At 46.4% G+C, this 18,269-nt stretch overlaps 2 protein-coding genes across 4 annotated transcripts in view; one reads left to right on the top strand and one right to left on the bottom strand.

Annotated features, from left to right (window-relative positions):
• The window catches only part of P4HA2 (prolyl 4-hydroxylase subunit alpha 2), an 82,285-nt gene that overhangs the window by 59,832 nt on the left and 4,184 nt on the right, over positions 1-18,269 (top strand). The window lies entirely within an intron of this gene.
• On the bottom strand, positions 7,632-18,212 carry LOC308068950 (uncharacterized protein; the record flags this gene model as incomplete). 3 transcript variants are annotated; one of them, XR_013930203.1, is made up of 5 exons in its annotated part: positions 7,632-7,755; positions 8,219-8,344; positions 9,226-9,255; positions 9,348-17,310; positions 18,079-18,212. XR_013930203.1 is itself a non-coding variant. In XM_080400503.1 (4 exons), 4 exons carry the CDS (start codon positions 9,513-9,515, stop codon positions 7,651-7,653), a joined length of 429 nt encoding a protein of 142 aa, XP_080256629.1. In that variant the 3' UTR covers positions 7,632-7,650. The 3 variants fall into 3 exon arrangements, 1 of the variants encoding a protein (XP_080256629.1); XR_013930204.1 differs by lacking the exon at positions 18,079-18,212 and having other exon boundaries at positions 9,348-15,527; positions 17,078-17,215; XM_080400503.1 differs by lacking the exon at positions 18,079-18,212 and having other exon boundaries at positions 9,348-9,515.

The raw sequence follows: 18,269 nt of genomic DNA, 5'->3' as shown, positions 1-18,269 counted from the left end.
CACCCTGATATTCCCAATATTTCCCTGTAATCAACAGATCGGTTTTACTCCATGTGTTACCGTGGTGGGGCAGCACACGTTGGAATGATATCTCTGCCTCGTGCCATCGAGGGATTTGTGTGGATTCAGGCAGAGAGGAGGGGAGCAGCAGTGAATACCAGCCACCACGGTGCATGGCTGGTCCCTTTTAAAGAAAACCCTGTTGTTCTTTGGATTTTAATGAGTTCGGGAATGGTGTGGACCCTTCCAGTGACACCGTGCATTGCACACCCCAGGAAGCACAGTTGCGGCTGAGACTCAGATGCTCGCCCCATATCTGCTGCCTTCGTTGCGAATGGGTGGTTCGGGATTTTGCACATCCCTGGCACTGCTTTGGCTGCTGGGGAGAAAATGGAATACCGTGCGATTTAAGGGGAAGCTATGGATCGTGCGTATCACGTGGACGAGTGTGCCTTCTGGTACCGTATACTGCAGCCAGGTCCAGCAGTAGGAATTAGGGCTGCAGCTGAACTTACTGGTGAGCATCAATGATTTTACTTTTATCTCAAAACTAGCTAAAGAAATGAGAGTCCCTGCCAAGAGGGCAGAAGGGAAAGGTGTGGGCAGGGCAGACTTTTACTGCTGGAAAAAAACAGAATTGTGAAGTTGGGACACCACCTTGTTCTCTTTAGTCTTTTTATAGCCTCTAATGACATGCAAATACATTCTTAGATTGCAGCCAGGGTGGAAAAAAAATGCTGATAAAATCAGAAAGGAAGATGGAACTTGTGGTATTCTGTACGTACACTGATCAGTTGGTCTCTCACAAACTGACTCATTTGTAAATATTCACTCAGAAATGAAACCACCGTGGCCACTCTGCTCCTCTCATGGCAGGATCAGCGCTGACCTTTCTTTTCTGTTCTGCACTTGGGGGATAGCTTGTGTGAGATGCTGAGAGGGCCGAGAGGGAGTTTCCATGAGCGCTCACAGAGCAGCACCTCCATCCAACTCCACCTCCGCTAGAAAACCTGAGGAGGATTTACAGCTAATGAGATGTAAAACGCTGATGTGATTTCACTCCTGGGCAGAGCCATCTGAAATACCCATATCCTAGTCAGACATGGAATTAAATTAATGAACAGAAAATGGCCTAGCTCATTAGAAATGGATGGAAAGCTTAAGAGAAAATTAACTGAGAATCTGAAAAGATAACAGAAAATTAACTGAAAACTAACAGAAATGTTCACTTTTCTAAGCCTGGAGAGATGATGGACTTCATTTTTATGAGCTGGGCTCTGCATGACTAGAGTAGAAATCCTGATGAGCAATCTCAGCGTAGTGATGTGGAGACTGTTCCTTCGGAGCACAATTCAGTCCCTCTGAAGGATTTGCAGAACTTCTGGTTCATCTCCACATATGTGGTCGTTCTATGGTCATCAGCACGTATAAACCACTGGAATGGAAGTTCAGCCAGCTGAAAAGCATCTCTTGTGAAGCTCCCTGTTGTATTAGGGGGGAAGCAGACATTTTTGGAAGTAGTTTTACTAATTTATGACACTCTATCTTAAAATTATCTTCTTGCTCTCATTCCTCTAAGAAAAGATTGATCAGCGCCTCCCTTCACACTTCTGAATAGCCTTTTCATGCTTGTGTCAAGTTCTTATCTAGGCCTTCTTGTGTGACATTGAAATGCTTTTATTTCCCCCCAGATACTTGCCCCTGCCACATTTCTAGCTGGCAGTTGCACTCATACACCTCTGAGCAGGCTCTTAAGACACGATGGGCTCCCTCCTCCCCTCCACGGCCCTTCTCCATCGCTCTTCCAGTTTGACTTAACCTGGAATGTGGGAGGCCAATGCTTTACAGCGATCTTTGTGCAACAGCATCGATACCTCCTCGTCTCGGCACTGGAAGGAGTTAAGCGGCATGGTATCTCTGTGGTCTGCCTCTGCAGAAGGAAGGAAACCATACCTCTCTGTGCGCTGCAGGGTGATTTTAAATGCTGTTTCAGAAAGAGTAGGAACTGAAATCATCATCGCTGATGACTCTGCTCGGTCGGGGCGTCTGCACCAGATGTGCAGCTCTGCTCCCCAGCCCAAGGACATTCCTTTCGTGTTTCACGCGCTGGCTGTGGTCGCTGGTCCATGGCCAGATGTCTGGACAGTGGGCTGTCCACTTGGAAAGTGGCCCTTGGAGCGTGGGTCCAAGTCAGGCTAATTGAAGAGTAGAAGCTGCGTGTTTTGAAATAGGCTCTGGGCACATGAAGATATTTTGTTTAATCAAAAGGTATTCCCCCAAGGTTTCTATGACTTCCTCTGTAGCTACTTAAAAAAAAAAAAGCCTGTGAGTCACAGAGGCATGCCCTTCCCTTGCAGGACCAGGGGAGGATTGCACAGACTAATGAAATCAGAAATTAATCCAAAGCCAACTCATTCTGCACATCCCAGCCTCCTGACCCCCTGCCCTCTGTTGCAATCCCGTTGTCTTTCGAGGCTCTGCCAGGGTCCCTCTGTCTGGTGAGGGGCAGCAGGGTCTGGATGGTTTAGGACTCACAGACCTCTTTGTAGCTGTCCAGCTTGGGAAAGCAAGGGACATCTCCCTGCTTGCTGAGAGAGATGTCCTGGAGATGCACAACAAATTCCTTACCTTTCAGGCGAAATTAGAGATAAATTCTGGATTTTGGTGTTAATTCTAAGAAGTGACATACCTGCTTTGTCAGAAGAGATTTTGCAGGCAGCCTGCGCACTTCTCCAGCCCCAGTGGTGGCAGGTTGGTGCATATGGGTCAACATACATTATCACACGCGCGCTTCACCCTCCAGCCCTGACAGCAAAGAAAACAAAACACCTTCTCTACTTTTTGAAAGAAATTATGCCTACAGTTTCTTGTATCTTCCTACCCATGGACGGTAATTGCAAGGCATCTCTGGGCTTGAGTTTAGGGTGTAAATCCCGTTCAAGCTCCCCAGGGACCCTGGGAGAAGCCATGGTCCCACAGCTCTCGCATCTTTAGCCTGGTGCCTATCCCAGGTGTGCGTGGCTGTGGCAGTTGTTGGTAAGTGTCCAGAGAAGGCTGGCAGTATCTGAGGGTGATTCATGCCTTTGCAGTCACCCGTCTGAAACCCAGCAAGCCTGACAGAAACACAGACAATCCATCCAAACAACCTGTAATGGGTGTTTCCAAGCCTTACCCACTGACCTGCCAAGATTTGGCTCTGGAGGGATGGTAACCAGAAAAGGACATCTGATTTTTCAGTGGCAAAGAGACTATACAATTGAGAAAAGAACTCGTAGGGATCGTGTTCTGCAAAATGTAGAAACTGTTCATGAATCCTGACAAGTGGCTAATGAGAACTGAAGTTGAGAAAGGAAGTAAAATAGCAACAGAAAATGAGTAATCAAGTATTTCAAAAAAGAAAATGGGGAATTACCCTTGTGGAACATTAAGCCAGATTTAGCTGCTGATTGCTACTTGATGGAGTTGATGCTGCCTTCATCTGGCCACGATGGCATCCCCATCCCCTATAGAGGGCTGATCAGGAGTGTGATGCCACGGCTGATCTCCATCCCTCCCATCATTAGGGCTAAGAAATGACAGCAGCAGAAGCAGTGCTCAGACAGGAGGGGAAGGATGGAGCTCGGGAGCAGTGTTTCTGTGTCCAAGCTGCTTTCTGTCAGCTCTGCCCTGGAATAAATGAGGGGCAGCCCCTGGCAGGGAGCTCGCCTGCGGGCTGGGGCAGCCCCTCTCCGGGCGATGCTGGGTGGTCTGGCTCCCGTGCAGGAGGAGCTCTTCCAGAGCCAGCCGCAGCCTGGAAAGTGGGGCTCTAGGAGAGACACCCCTGGACTGAGCTGCAAAACATGGCTTCGAGATGCTGGTGTCTGTGCAAGAGTGGGGTGTGCTGTGTGTCCCACGCGCACCCAGAGCCTGATGTCTCTTGGTCAAACCCTCTTCCAGCCCTGCTCATGGTGGTGACAGAGGACGTCTGCTACCATCAAGGGTACGGAGGGCACCCAGGAGACTGTGGCTGGTCCTACACAGGGTGGATTGGCTTTTCCCACCCTTGGAGAGCTCATCATGGAGCCCATGTGCATGGACAGGCATAGGCATGGGGTGTGCACCTCAAAGGTGTCGGGCAGGCTGGGGGGTCTGCTTGTCCTGCCACCATGGTGGGGAGATGGGTTTTGCTGAGAATAATGTTTTGCTTATCAAATGGGGAATTCTAAACATAACCTACACCTACAACTTCTAAAAGTAGAACATGCCTCCGTAAAACAGACCTTCCCCCACTGTGCCACTGTCTCACATCTCATCCCAGTCTGGGGCTCGTGGATCTGCGTGGGGATCTTGCTTTTCCTGATAGTGGTGCAAGAAATGCATCAATCATTTTTTAACAAAAAAAATCTACTTCCTATCCAAACAAGCCTGCAGCAGCCCTCAAAAGTCAAAGCTGCAACTTAACTAAGTTTTTAAGGTACGTGCGTTTTATTGTGTTGTGATGATGCAAGATTCTTATCAGTGCTCTTGAAGCTGTGATGTAGTCGTGGTTATCGTGCTCAGGCAACTGTGCTCAGCCTGCCGGTGCTCGTGCTGCTGGTAAGACTGTGCCTCCTGCTTGAAACCAGCCATCCTCCTCACTCCTATTTGAACTGCAGTTTTCTGGTCGGCTTAACACCTGCATGGGATCAGAGATGACGGTAGGGCTCTTGGAAACCCCAGCGACGTGGGCTTTTCGCCTCGCCCAGGCAGGGCGGTGGGGAGGACGGGCTGTGCCATGCCGGGGAGCGTTGCAGGGTGCTGCCGGCACCAGGGCTGGGAGGTGGGAGGCTCCCTCCGGAGCTGGGACCTGCTGCCCCCATCCCGCTGCCGGAGCCGCTGGCCCACCACTTTGTCGCTCCCCCCGGCAGTCTGGTGCCGTGGGCAACAGCTCTGGTGCGGTGCCTGCAGCCAGCCCGGTGTTGACTCTGAGTTATTAACACTCCGTTTTTCCTTCTTGTCCGTTTGTCAGAGTTTCCGGGAGTGTCATGGCAAGAACACTGAGCCTGATTCATGCTTTCTACTTAAAACCCTGACATCCTTCTGTTTTTCATATACCTGTGATTCCATGAATTCCCTTTTATCTGGAGGGGGATTTAAAATTTAATGTAAGATATTTAAATGTAATTCAAAATAATATAGGTGAAAATTCAACACCTCATTGCTAATATAAACTTTGAAATTCAATGTCAGTAAGAGCCTTTTCAGGGTGGTTCTTATTGTTGAACTATTTCAGCACTGAACGAGACTGCTCAGGACCAGAGATTTTCTTAAACGTGTTTAGTGACAGGGTGTCCACCTGGACATTCACTCTACATTGCTCTGGTTTTAGTAAACAGATTTGTGGTCTGGTTTTATTTACAGGTTTCCTAATTCCTATGGGAATTCAATATAAACCAATGCACTGATGACCTTGTCCGCATCCCTGGGCAGTTCATGGTACCCAGGGATGCTCAGGGCACTTGCCCCTCCCAGGGCTGGCAGCTGCATCCCAGCTGTGGGGGCTTCGGGGGCTACTCCTCCTGCAGCAGGGGATGAACTCGGTCTGTCTGAGCTGGCTGGGCTCTGCCACACACCCTGTTTGAACAGGGAAGGTGCTGTTCGAATGGGGAAGATGCTGTTTGAACGGGGAAGGTGCTGTTTGAATGGGGAAGATGCTGTTTGAACGGGGAAGGTGCTGTTTGAACAGGGAAGGTGCTGTTTGAATGGGGAAGGTGCTGTTTGAACGTAAAGTGCAGTAAAGTGCAGCTGCTTTTGGTTTGACCATCGGGAGCGTGCATCTCTGAAAAAACAGGGTGTGCTGCAGTGTGGGAGGGATGGGACAGGGGTAAAAGCCAGCCCCCTACTGCAGCAAGCCCCAGCTGGGGGCCACCATGCTGTCAGTGGGGAAAACCCCACATTTTTGGAGGTTTCTGTGAGGCATTCTGTGTTTGGCTCCATTGGTGCTTGCCATGGTGGCTGCATCTCTCTGACTCTTTGGGCACCTACCCCAGCTGGGTTGTCCCCTCCATCCCCATCCTCTTGAAGAACACAGATGCTTCTCAAATGTTCTGTGCTGGAGCTTCCCGTGCCAGGGAAGGTGAGGGGATGCTGCTTGGCTGCAGCAAGTGAAAGCTCTTCTGCTTTCGCCGCGGTCAGCGTGAGCATGGCAGGGACACAGTGCAGCCAGGAATGAGTCACCCTAGTGAGCGAGAGGGCAGCTCATCTTGAAAACTTGTCTTAAGCACAGTGTAAGGTGGCAAAGCTGAGCTCAGGGTCAGGCTGGAGCATGAGAGCTCCAGGTCCTTGGGAAGGTGCCTGGGTGGGTGAGGGCAGATGTGGGGTGCTCACCCTGAGCAGGGTGTGTGTCCCCCATTCCCAGCAGCATCCATGTGTCCAACCCACTTGGCAATCGCACTCAGCTCCCCTGAACAGCTCTGAACTGCTCACCTTTCACAAATCAACGTCACTTAATTCTGGAAGAAAATGTCTTTATTTTTTTAAATGTCCGTTTGTGTTCATGGAAGGTTGCAAACATTCGGTAATGAATACGTCAGTATAGGCGACACATGGCACGCATCCTTACAAACTGGCCTGAACAGTAACATTCCTTTTGAATATTATTTTCTTAAATATTAACTTTCAGTATCTAAACCGGTAGTTTTACATGGATACACACCTTCTGAGTACCTCCCATAGCTATGGATACTTAAACAATTTGAAAAACAAGTATTGCCTGATTCAGCTCCCTATAATGCAGCTCACATGAGACATGGGAAACATTTCATATCAGCTGAATAAACTTTGAGGAAAAGCAAACAAGACCATCAGAGCCCTGTTTGCTTTTGTATTACCCGGAGTCTGGCTGGATTTGGGTGACACGGCTCTGCTTAGTCAATAATAAAACATGTAGTGGCTGAAGTTACCCACTGGATCCCAACGGCCAGGGAGGGAGCAGAGATGGGAGCTCACAACTGGAGTGAATCTGCTCCAGCCCCGGGGCTGGTTCTGGGGGCTGAGAGGGAGGGGAAGGTGCTGGGTAGCCCCGATGGCCCTGTCCCCATCTCAGGGTGGCTCTGTCCCAGCTGTGAGAGCACTGGGGCGATGCAGAGCCGAGCCCTGGGGCGGTGGCATGGGGCAGTGTGCTAGAGACATAGTGTGGCTGCAGCCCCAGCCGGGACCCACGGGGTTCCTCCTCACACACCACTCAACAGGAGGTTCCTGAAGTCAACACTTAAATACAGCATCATCACAGTAAATATCTCAAAGTAGCCATAAATAAATAAATAAATAAATAAATAAATAAATAAATAAACAAATAAAATTACTCTTTCTTTCTGAATCAGTATGACATAAGTTAAAATATTAAAATTATATAAAATATTTAAATATTATTTTAAATACCTGTCTTTTAACAGAACAGCATGTTTCAATCATTATGGCAGGCATGGCTGCTGTCATACCATCAGTTTTTATACATATATATATACTTCAAACCCATATGCATATATATATATATACACAAACCTCATATATCTTTATATATAAATATTCTATGGCCATATTCCTGAGAATAAGTTAATAGTGGAATCACATTTTGTTTGGAGTAGAGTTCAGGTTCTTCATTTCCTCTTGGTTTTGGTGCTGTTGTTCTGTTTAGGCACTTGGAATTTTCTCAGAAAGCAATTTCAAATAATTGCCCAATGTGTCCAGGAACACTTTGCTCGTTACTTGAACAGTCTTACATTCCTTGTCAAGATCCTTTTTTTTAAAAAAAGAACATAATTCAGGCATGTAACTTAAATATTTATCATATTTCTATTTATCATATTTATTTGATATATTTGTTTTCTATAGAATGGGCTATAATATCCCACATGTTTGGGAGAGCTGAGCTGGTCTCTGGAAACCCCAAGGCGGCGTGCTGGTGTGCCGACGGTGGCTGCACAGAGGGTGTCATGATGCTGCCACCCAGATCTGGCTGCTTTTCATATTATTATGGTTCTTGCAATTGAGATTACTACGGGGAAAGGTGGCAGCACATGGCTTCTTAAGGGAGAGTGCTTCAAGGAAGAATTTGCACCCTTCTTAATGATACTAATTTTCAGAAGACATTTCTAGTGCCCATTGCAGCCAAATCAGTGCCCGTCCCAGCTGCTGTGTCCCGTTATGCAACAGCCTTTGCTGAATATTGTGCTATTGAATATCACAAAGTCAAACTTACTTTAGGGATAATGTTTTGGTATCCCTCGAGCAAGGTCAGTCTTTTGGCGATGAATCTGCTTTGTATGTCGAGTTTTTCCAAGGTGCTTATAAAGGCTTTCAGGTGGCTCTGCATGCATCTTTCCACCTGCAAGCACAGGGGACAGTTATTGCGACAGTTGTGCGATACGTTGGTACTACGTAAATGACACATCATATCCCAGGAATTTAGATACCCATGAAAAATAATAACCTACAGGAATGAAGAGCTGCGTTTTAAAGCATAGCCCCTAGTTTTGTATTCAGCAATTTACTGGACACTAAATTGAGGAAACCATGGGGCAGTCTATAATTTTCATATAAAAACATGCCAGGGACAAAAAAATACTCTGCTGCCTTCGATGGAAGTTGCAGGTGCCACTAGAAACTGGACACGCAGAATTTAGAGGTGTCCAACACGGGAGGCGTTTGTTCCTAGAGGGAAAGGCCAGCCCTGCATTAGGGCTTTGTTACTTGCTGTCATGTCTCTGTTAAAACTAGATCAGAATTGCTTGATGAAATAAAGTAATTCTTGCTGCTGTTGTGAATTTGCAACTTTTCTCCCTGAGAATAAGAGGGGCTGGTGCTGTCTGCCTCATGTTCATTTTTGATAGGAGATGGGCTCCTACTTCTCACTTGCACCGCTCATCTCCTCCATAAAAAGCTCATTTTTCCCACTGGATTGCAGGCACATACAGCTCAGGGCAGTTAATGGGTCTGTATGGGATATAGACCTAATAGTAATTTCTGACTGTTCCAAAACTAAGGATTCAGCGTGAATTTTGGAGGCTATGGAGAATATGTCAGCGCACATGTAAGACCTTTGCCTACTGACAGAGCATGGGCAGCAGCTTTCTGTAGGTTCTGGCCATAACTTTGCATTTCCCTGGGTTTGAGCTGTCTTAGTACTATCTAGGTTCTGAAGTGGAATATAAATTTGGGGATTTGAGACAATAATTTCAAAGAGAAGAAAAGTATGCAGTTTCTTACCATAGCATTCACAGTTACAACTCTGGGAGCCTGGTGAAGAGAAAATGAAATTAGCAACTGCAAAACAAAACTTGGACTAGAAAGGCAGCTGGCTGAAAGCCATTCAAAATAAAGAAACTTACTGCAGTTAAATTTAGCTCCTTTATGTGTTCAAGAACTTCTTGAATCATCAGTCCTACCAAAGTCCCGGGGTGCTTTTCAGTCGACGAGCTGGTGGGTTGGGATGCCTGCAGTGGTGCTGAGCTGCACAGCGCCCCGAGGCTGAGCAAAGCCACGACCTGGAGCAGCATCACGATGTCAGCTCTGCCTTCGGCTGGGTGAGCGATGCCTGCCTCTGCCGGGGGTTCCTCTTATATACACAGCACTGGAGGAAATGATTAATATCTCACCACAAACAGGCTCTTGCTGAAGGGGAGGCGGGGAAGATTTACCTGAGGAATGGAATCTGCTGGTTATTCAAATTAGTAAGAGTCTACGTACTTTCTACATGAAGAGCGGTCCTGCAGGCTCTGTCCCAAACCCCTCCGCTCTGTGTACTCCCAGGGTGAGCCACACAGATCCTCCGTGTGGGTGAAGTGTAGCCGGGTGTCTGTATCCATGTGTGAAGATGTTAAAGCGTGCATTCATGGGCTGTACACAGACACATATACACAAATGTATGCACAATTGTACATGCTGGAGAACGAAACCCTGATTTATATTAATTCTTCAGCACCTGAAAAAGTTGGAGGTCATTTAAAGAAAATGTACAGGCTCCCCCAGACACCTAGGTTTATAGTGCTCAACACTAGAATATTTTTTTTTTTTTAAGATCTGTATGATATCTACCCGAACTATCCTGTACAGTTTCTACAGGGAATTGTGTGGTTAAATTCAGGAAATATATTGCGACTTGACTGAGTCAGGCCAGAGGTGTCACGTGTTGGGGCGCTTGGGGAAAGGCACTGTAGCCTCGGGGGGGGGGGCTCCCCAGCTGTCCCAGGGGGAAACTAAACCTGAATGGCAACCGAAAAACAGTTTGCCATCAAATTTAATTTAATATGGGTAGAGCTGCTAGTGCACAGGACAGGCTAATTATGAATATCAAGTGGAGAAATTTGGTAAAGGATGATTCAGAAGCCTGGCCTGTGGATATAAAAAAAATGGGATTTTGTAAGAACAGCTGTCCCCCAGGCTGGCACTGGGAAGCTCAGCCGGGGGTGCTGGGGTCCTGGCAGAGAGCTGTGGTCTCCGCATCAGCCTGGGCTGTGGCATCTCGCACTGGTTTGGGTTTGGGCTACAAGTGGAAATGTGAACCAAGCAGTAGTTCTCCATGTTTTATTTACAGTCTGAAAATGTGGTTTCCACATCACAGTGCTATTTATTAACTCCAGGGCTATTGAGAATGCACTTGAGGGTGCGGGATGAGGTTATAGCCATCTCCTGGGAAGGCAAAGGAATCCTGTACTCAGTGTGTTCCCGTGCCTAGCCCACTTCAGAGCAAGCAGGAAGAGGACACACTCCATCATCCAGAAATTTTGTTAGGGTGTACTTTGCTCTTTAATCCAATATTGCTGATTAAAATCCTGAATAACGCTAGACCCAGAGCAGGTCCTTACAGCCGGGGCTAATTACAGCCTTGTAAGCCAATGGTGAATTGTTGCTCACCTGCTCTGTTTAGCAGTGATGTACTTCATACAGTAATTTCAGTTACTTTCCCCTAATTTGCTTATGAAAACATGCTGTAGTCTTAGGCAAACATTTCAAGAAATGTTTTTCTACTAACCAAAGTATAAGTCCAAAGAGCAAACTATTTTTTCCAAACATTACGTTTGACATGATCTGCTTTGCTTTCTGTTTGTTGTTGCCCTCTGGAAACTGAAAGAGGTTTTAAAGTCAGGTTGGCTCTTGGCAGGCTGCGGTGTTACTCTGGCTGGACCATATCCAGGGGCATCTTCTAGGAGGGCAACGCTCCCTTACCCTGCCTGCAGGTGCTTTATTGCCTACAGGTCAGGGAGCTGGATGCTGTCTCTCAGTTTAGCTCCCATGCTATCAGGTATGTTCAAGTCACACAGAGTTTTGCATTTTTGCACCTCTAGGATGCATTTCATTAAATTCACTGAATACATCAACCTCCTGAAATGCTGACCCTACTATAACAACCTGCTTTTCTCCTGCTGTAATATGAAAGAGATTGCACCGTGGCAGGCACTTTGTAGACAACACTGTGAGTTTGCACAGCCTTTAAAAAAATGTAAAGTTAGAGGGGAAAGGAGAAACCTATCTCCTAAGTTAAGATACGGGCAAATCACATCATCAGTAGGCTTTCTTCCAGCCACCTTAGTGCTCCCCCATGTCTACATCTTTAATCTAAGAGGTAGTTTCCAGCAATGAGCTATAGTTTCCTCATCATTTCACTAATATTTCAGCTGTGCTTAATAATTCCTTCCACATTCCTGCAATAATCTATGACACTTCTCTGGTAATTCCCAACATTTTTAGTGCAGCTGTCAGGGTCATGCATATTTCAGGATGAATTTTTTATCATCCTGGACATACTTTCATGCCAGAGCAGGGGACCTGGTGTGCAGGCAAGGGCTGAAGACTGGCTGAAAGCTTAGGCAGGAGGGAGAGAGTGTGCAGACAGGGATGAGTGGTCCAGGAGGGAAACCGACAGGTGTAAAACTTATTAGTAAGAATACTTCAAATACAGCAAGCGATTTACAACAGGCCAGCATAAAGCAGTTACTCACACAGCCCCACAAGCAAGACACTTGCCAGAAAAAACAAAAGCCAGTGTTAAACTCCAGGCTGATAATCTGAGATAAATGCCAGGACTATGACTTTTATGATTACTTTATTGGATACAGTCTAGCTTGTTAGAGTAAGAAAATAGCTGCGCTGAGGAGGTTATGGAAAAACAGTGTCACCGTCTGGTGTCAGCACCATCTCTGAGGAAGTGCTTCATCGGGAAAGGGATTTGCATTACAGGAGCGAGGAGACACTTACTGATGTTTCCAGGGATGTGCAGGACAGAGTAAGGATCTGTCGTGTCTTATATCTCCGCAGCCTGCTGGTAGGTCCCAAACAGATTTTGCACATTTATAAAATGTGGAACAGGAAAAAAAAAAAAAAAAAAAAGAAAAGAACAAATACAAAATAATCCTGCACCAGGCAAACATAGCTGATGTCTGTGACCCTTCAGTGCTGCTTGGCTGTTTTGTGTCTGTGTTTTGGCCACTTGCCTCCGTAAGTGTCATGCTTTGTGCCTCGTCTTCCCAAGAACACATCACACTCAAATCTGATAAAGATTGTCCCTGTTTTGTGATTCAAATGGTTCATCATTACTTTGTTTTGTTATTATATCTGGGCCAGGAAACCTGGCTGTGAAACCCACAGTGTGTTCCCTCCATTTGGTAGGAAACTGTCCGCAATAACAAGACGTTTCAGCCTCTGAAGAAAATGTCCTCAGACATTTCAACCTTTCAGTCCTGAGCCTGTTGTGCCAGGCACTGCCACGAGCCCAGCAACACCTTCCCCTCACCCGCGAGGGCAGTCACTCTGCCAAAGAACAGTTTAACTCTGAAGAACAGATTGTGTCACCCCAAACCCATACTGGCTATTTTAAAACTCATCAACCACCTTATTTTGCAGAAGAGACCGATAGAGAACTGGTTCCCAGATCCCCCAGCAGCTCCAGCCGAGCTGGTTGCTCTATAAGCTCCTTGGCTTTCTTCTGGCCCCAGGCTGTGTTTGCCTTTCTCCACTCCCAGAAATTCCCATAGTCCTCTGAGTTTTTCAGGACTGTTGGCAGTCAGCCACGGTCACGATGCAGAGAGCCTTAGAAACGTGAAAATTAATTGCATCATGTCCTGCAGGCTCAGCTGTGGCTATCTTATTTAATTATTCTTTCAGGCTTCTTTTTCTTTATGAAGATAACTAGTGTATTTTCTTGACTAGAGCTCCTACATACATCCTGGCTTACAGAATCTTTGCTCCAAATTTCTGCAACAGATGAGTAATAACAGCTGTGTGTTGGTGGCAAAGGAAGAGCCTCAAGAAGATAACCTAGTTACAGAGGGTTACGTGGTCAGCATGTAGGTTCTCCTCTAGAAATACAGCTCGGAGTTGGTGCGTTGGATGTTTAGTATCTGTACTTAGGAAAGAAAATCTCCCCAAAGCCTTAGGCTTTAAACTGCTGTAGTGTTTTGTAAAACCGTGAGCATCCAGCCACTGTGCCAACTTTTGCAAGATGGGAAACTAGATTCTTTGCAAACTAATGTACAGCTCCGTTCTAAGAAACCTGCAAGGGCCCTTTCTAGGAACCGGCACACTTGTGGCAGATGGGCAGCATTGACCTGTCTTGGAGAGTGATGTAGAGGAAGATTTGTGCATAGTCATCGGTGGTGATTACATCAGCCCAAATGCTTTTTCTGTAATGCCCAGAGGTGTGCGGAAAACTGCAGAGTCAGAGGGGCTGTTCTGGTCCTGCTGGAGCTGGAGGACGGGGGAAGGAGGGATGCCCTCTCTTCTGACTCCAAGCAGAATCTCCTGTTAATGAGGTGAAGTTGGTTTCTCTGAAGGTAGCACATTGTGCTGTTGGTACAGTAAATACTGAAGAAATGCAGCTGTTTCAGTCCATAGCCCCCAGCACAAGCGAGCCCGCCTGCACGGCTGTCACCGCTGGTCACTGCATGCGGCCTGTAGGACAGCACTTGGCCTCTCCTGTAGCGATGGGGTGACTGGGAATAGATGGCAAACCAGAGGTGGATCACCGCCCTGCCGTTGTACTGCAAGGCACTGAGTTACTCTGACACTCAGCTTCCCATTAAGCTGAGCTGAAGTTTTAATTGATTTTTGGGATGCCCACTCTCTGGAGTGAGCTTCTGCAAAAGGGTAAATATCCTCCATGCTCGCTAATCTCAATTTATTTACTCTCCTTCCAGTCACTTATTTCAAAATGTGTATATGTTTACAAACATATAATGTTTTCTCCTGGAACTATTAAGACTTACTCTTGGGTGATCTTGATTTAACAATCCTGTTAATTATGCTTAATTAACGAAACTCCTGAGGGAATAAAAGAGTAACAGAAATATTTGTGTCAGAAAGTTAATTTATCTTACACAGGTTTTATTTCCAGTCTCCTACAGAAGCTGTACAGATGGTTTGCAACAAAACCCACAGGTACAGGCAACAAGTGCTTTTCTGTACTCTTAGTAGAACCTTCGCAAGGTCTCGCCGAGACATCAGGAATGCAAAGGTGTGAGGAGAGCTTTAACCATGGACTCTGGCACCCATCCAAATGCCTGTTGCTTTGGAACAGACCTCTGAAAAAGTTTCTCTGAGTCATGTAAAGGCTTCCAGGCTTCAGCAGGGGAAAGGTCATGGCTTTTGCCAGCCTGCCATGAAAACGCAAAGCTGGAGCCTTCTGCTGGGCTGCAGCCTGGCTGCTTCACCTGTGCTTGCCACCCGCTCTTTGGCTGCGTTTAGACAAGTTTAGGCAAGTTTGTTCTGACAGTAAAAACATAAATGATAATGTCAGCTGTGTTGCGTAGGTCAGTCTGCATCTTCCCAATGCCTGGCAGAGCCTGAGGTCTGTTGTCCTCCTGTGCACGTAACCTTGCATCCCGCTGGGCTCCTGTTGCTCCTGCATTGAGCACAGGACAGGCACGCTTCGTTCTTGTGTCATTTGCTCCCACGTGGCCAAGAAGTATCTCAAGATATTTTGTGATAATCTGTGCACTGACTAGAAGAACTCATTGTTATCTCTACTTTTCTTGATTCTTTTTTCCTTCTTTTGAAACTCTCAATAAATCAGGTACATTTGGTAGTGGCTGTGTACAGAAAGGGAGGTACAGTGAGGCTTTACATTTATAAATTTCTGTGGCATAAGCTTTAGTTGGCTGCATCGGCATTACATGAATGAGAGACATTATCAGTAGCACTAGAGGAGGGGAAATAAGCCCATAATCATGATCAGTCCAAAACACAAATCAGGGAAGCTCCATGAACTAGATCAGGCAAACGAGAATGATTTAAGCACAGCAAGTAGTTTGTGACATTTAATATAACAAATGCAAGACAGAATTCAGAGTATTGATGCCAGCCTGATGATCGTCAGGCCACTGTCAATGACAAGTGTAGAAATCAGTCGTCTTTCCTAATCCATTGTGATTTGGAAGACATCCTTCAGCATGCTGGGATGCAGGTGGCTGTGGGAAGGGACTGGAAACTCCTCATTCCCAGTGCTGGTGAGCTGTTGATGCTCAGTAGACATCAAATGGCAGCTGGTGGTTTCTGTTTCGGAGGAAGGATGCTGCCTATGCACAGTAACCACAGAGAGAATGAAAATTTAGTTTTTACAGGTACTTGAGGATTTATTTATGAATATCTTTCATGAAATGAACCTTCAGCCTCCAAGAAAGGAACTATCAGCATAAAGCCACAGGTGCTGATCGGGTCCCTGTAGCCAAGGCTTTTTTACCTGGGCATTTTTTGCAGGTTTGTAGTAGCCTGGGATACAAGTGACCTGGTAACAGATTTCACAAATCTGACTTTGTCTCCTTTTGTTGTCTGTGTAATGAGTTCTTTTACCACTTTTTGTACCTTGTTGCTAATAAGACCAAAGTTGAACTCTCAGAAGCTTATCTTCAGGGTCTTTTCCAACCTAAATGATTCTATGATTCCTAAGGAAGAAAATCCTAAAATGAAGTTTACTTATGTGACTGTAAATTGATCTCCTTACATTGTGCTTTCAAACTCCCTTTAGCTATGTTTTGTATTTTTTTTTTCCCCACTAAAAATTTGTTCAACCCCTACTTTGCTCAGGGTGGACCTTTCTTGGACTGCAGCTGTTGTCTTGCTATAGCATTTTCTAACTTCTAAGTGGTTGCTTTGCAACTTTAATAATCCTTAGTAAGTAGTTTTTCCTACCTAATTTTGAGGGGGTTTTGTCCAGTAAACCGAAAACGAAAATCCCAGGCAAGGTACCCTGTGGAGTCCCAGTGACATCAGCATGGTTGTAACCTTGGTGAACTGCACTGTGTAAGGCCACAGAGATTTCAAAGATGGTTTTTATGTTTTCAGTCTTACTAAGTAACTTTTTTTACTTAGTCCTGTTTTAGAAACTACTGAACTGACATCTTCAAGATAAGCTCCCAGTCAGCATGGAAAATTTTGACCTAGTGATTAAACATTTACAAGTCTGTTGGCAAAAGAAAACGATAAGCGGTGTGTGAGGCTCCCCAGCAGAAGGGAGAAGGTGCATCTTCCGAAAGCACGTTATGAGAGAGCATCACATCCCACTTGGTAAAACCAGTGGGATCCAGCGTGATGGAAAAAATCACTGTGGCTGTGTGGGAGCTGGTGGTGCACCCCAGGGCACCAAGCCCTGGTGAGCCCTGGCAGCGCTGCCTTCCTGCCGCTCCCCGGCCCTCCCTGCTTTTGGCCATGTCTTGTACTGCAAACTATACTTACTTTGTCCATTTTTTCCATGCAAATCCCTAGAAAAATCAGAATAACTCTCTTATAGGTAGTCTTCTCACTAATAGGCAGTCTTCAGAGAAGGACAAAGATCTTCCAACCTGTTTCTCCCTGGGTTTATCTAAATTATGGGCATTTAGCTATCAGTTCCAGCTTTCTGCACTGGTCAGCATATCATGAATGTCTACTTCACTTTAACATTTTCCCTTTACTCACTGCTAGGAAAAAGAAATGACATTTTTCTGTTTCAGGTAGCTAATTGAAAAGCAGGTTGAGTAATATTGGAGAAATCACCACGGTTGCACCACTGTTTTGGTTTGTAATTGGCCAAAACCATGGGTGAAACTGAGAACAGAAAATCCCGTGAGATGGGAAAACCTAACCTTACCCCTCGGGATGCATCTCATCTTCCCATCGGGAGCGAGGCAGTGACTGGCCATGCCTCAGCTACTGCAGGGCTGCAGGCAAGGCAGGACTTTCTCAGGCAGAAGGTTTTCCACAATCAGCAGTGTCTTCATGACAAAAATGCCGAGAGTCAGGTTAAGGAGCCCAGGATGAAGTTTGTGGAGCAAGTTGTCTCAGCGCACTCTGCAGTTCCTGGGAAGCTGCCAGGGATCCTGCCTGGAAGTTTAATCACATCCTTTGGAAGTTTCTGACATTTCCAAATCAGCTAAGAGGAACATCAGTGTTTAGAATTGCCATGCTATTTTTAAGCAACAACAATGAAAAAAGAGACCATTTCGCTCTCAGCCAATTCAACCAACACCCAATTCTCCCCACAGGGCTGGGGAGATGGGGGTGCCCAACCCATGCCCATTGGTGCGCACCACACACCAGCCTGCACGGCAGCATCCCCACAGCCCCGAGCAGACAGATGGCAATGACGCAGGGCTGAGAAAGCAGATACATCTATCAGTCAGGTTATTCAGTGGAGGATAAAAGGGGGGAGATTTCAGCTTGCTGTAAGGATTTTGGTCTGGTTTTCTCCACCTGGGTACTGAGAAATAGGTTTCTAGGTCTCATCTGCCTAATAAACTACTGCGTTTCAATAGTTCTCACCCTTTGGAAAAGAGCAGTAGGTTCTGGGAGTAAAGCATGTTATTTTGAAGCAACAAGCAGACAGCGCCTTCATCCCCATTAGCCCGGAGCGGCACGGGCAGCACAACATCCTTTGCTTTGGTGCTGCTGGCTGGCAGCTCCAGCTGCTCCCGCTCTCCTGCTCGGTCCGGGAGTGGGGAGCATTGCTCTCCAGGGAACGGCTTGACCTGGCTTAGGAGAAGATCTTGAGGCCTCGTGTGCTCAAAGGCAGCTGCTTCAATGTTCCAGAGGTGGTGTCAAAACACCGATGTAAAGGGAAAGTCAAAGCCTTCTATGGATTTTGTAGCCCACCTGATTTTTACGCCAGTATCATCAGTCCCAAGCATTGCAACTCTTCACTCATGTCCCACCGTCAAAGCAGCTGCTCAGCTGGGGACTGTTTCTGCTTCTTGACTAGGAAAGTGAGAAAAATCTGTGCCAACAGCTAATCACAATATTGACATGTACTCATACAGCACATGAGAACAGAAATACTGCCTGAA

Source organism: Falco punctatus, assembly GCF_963210335.1.
Source record: "Falco punctatus genome assembly, chromosome: 8".
Lineage (NCBI taxonomy): Eukaryota > Metazoa > Chordata > Aves > Falconiformes > Falconidae > Falco > Falco punctatus.
This window is presented reverse-complemented; position numbering and strand designations above follow the sequence as displayed.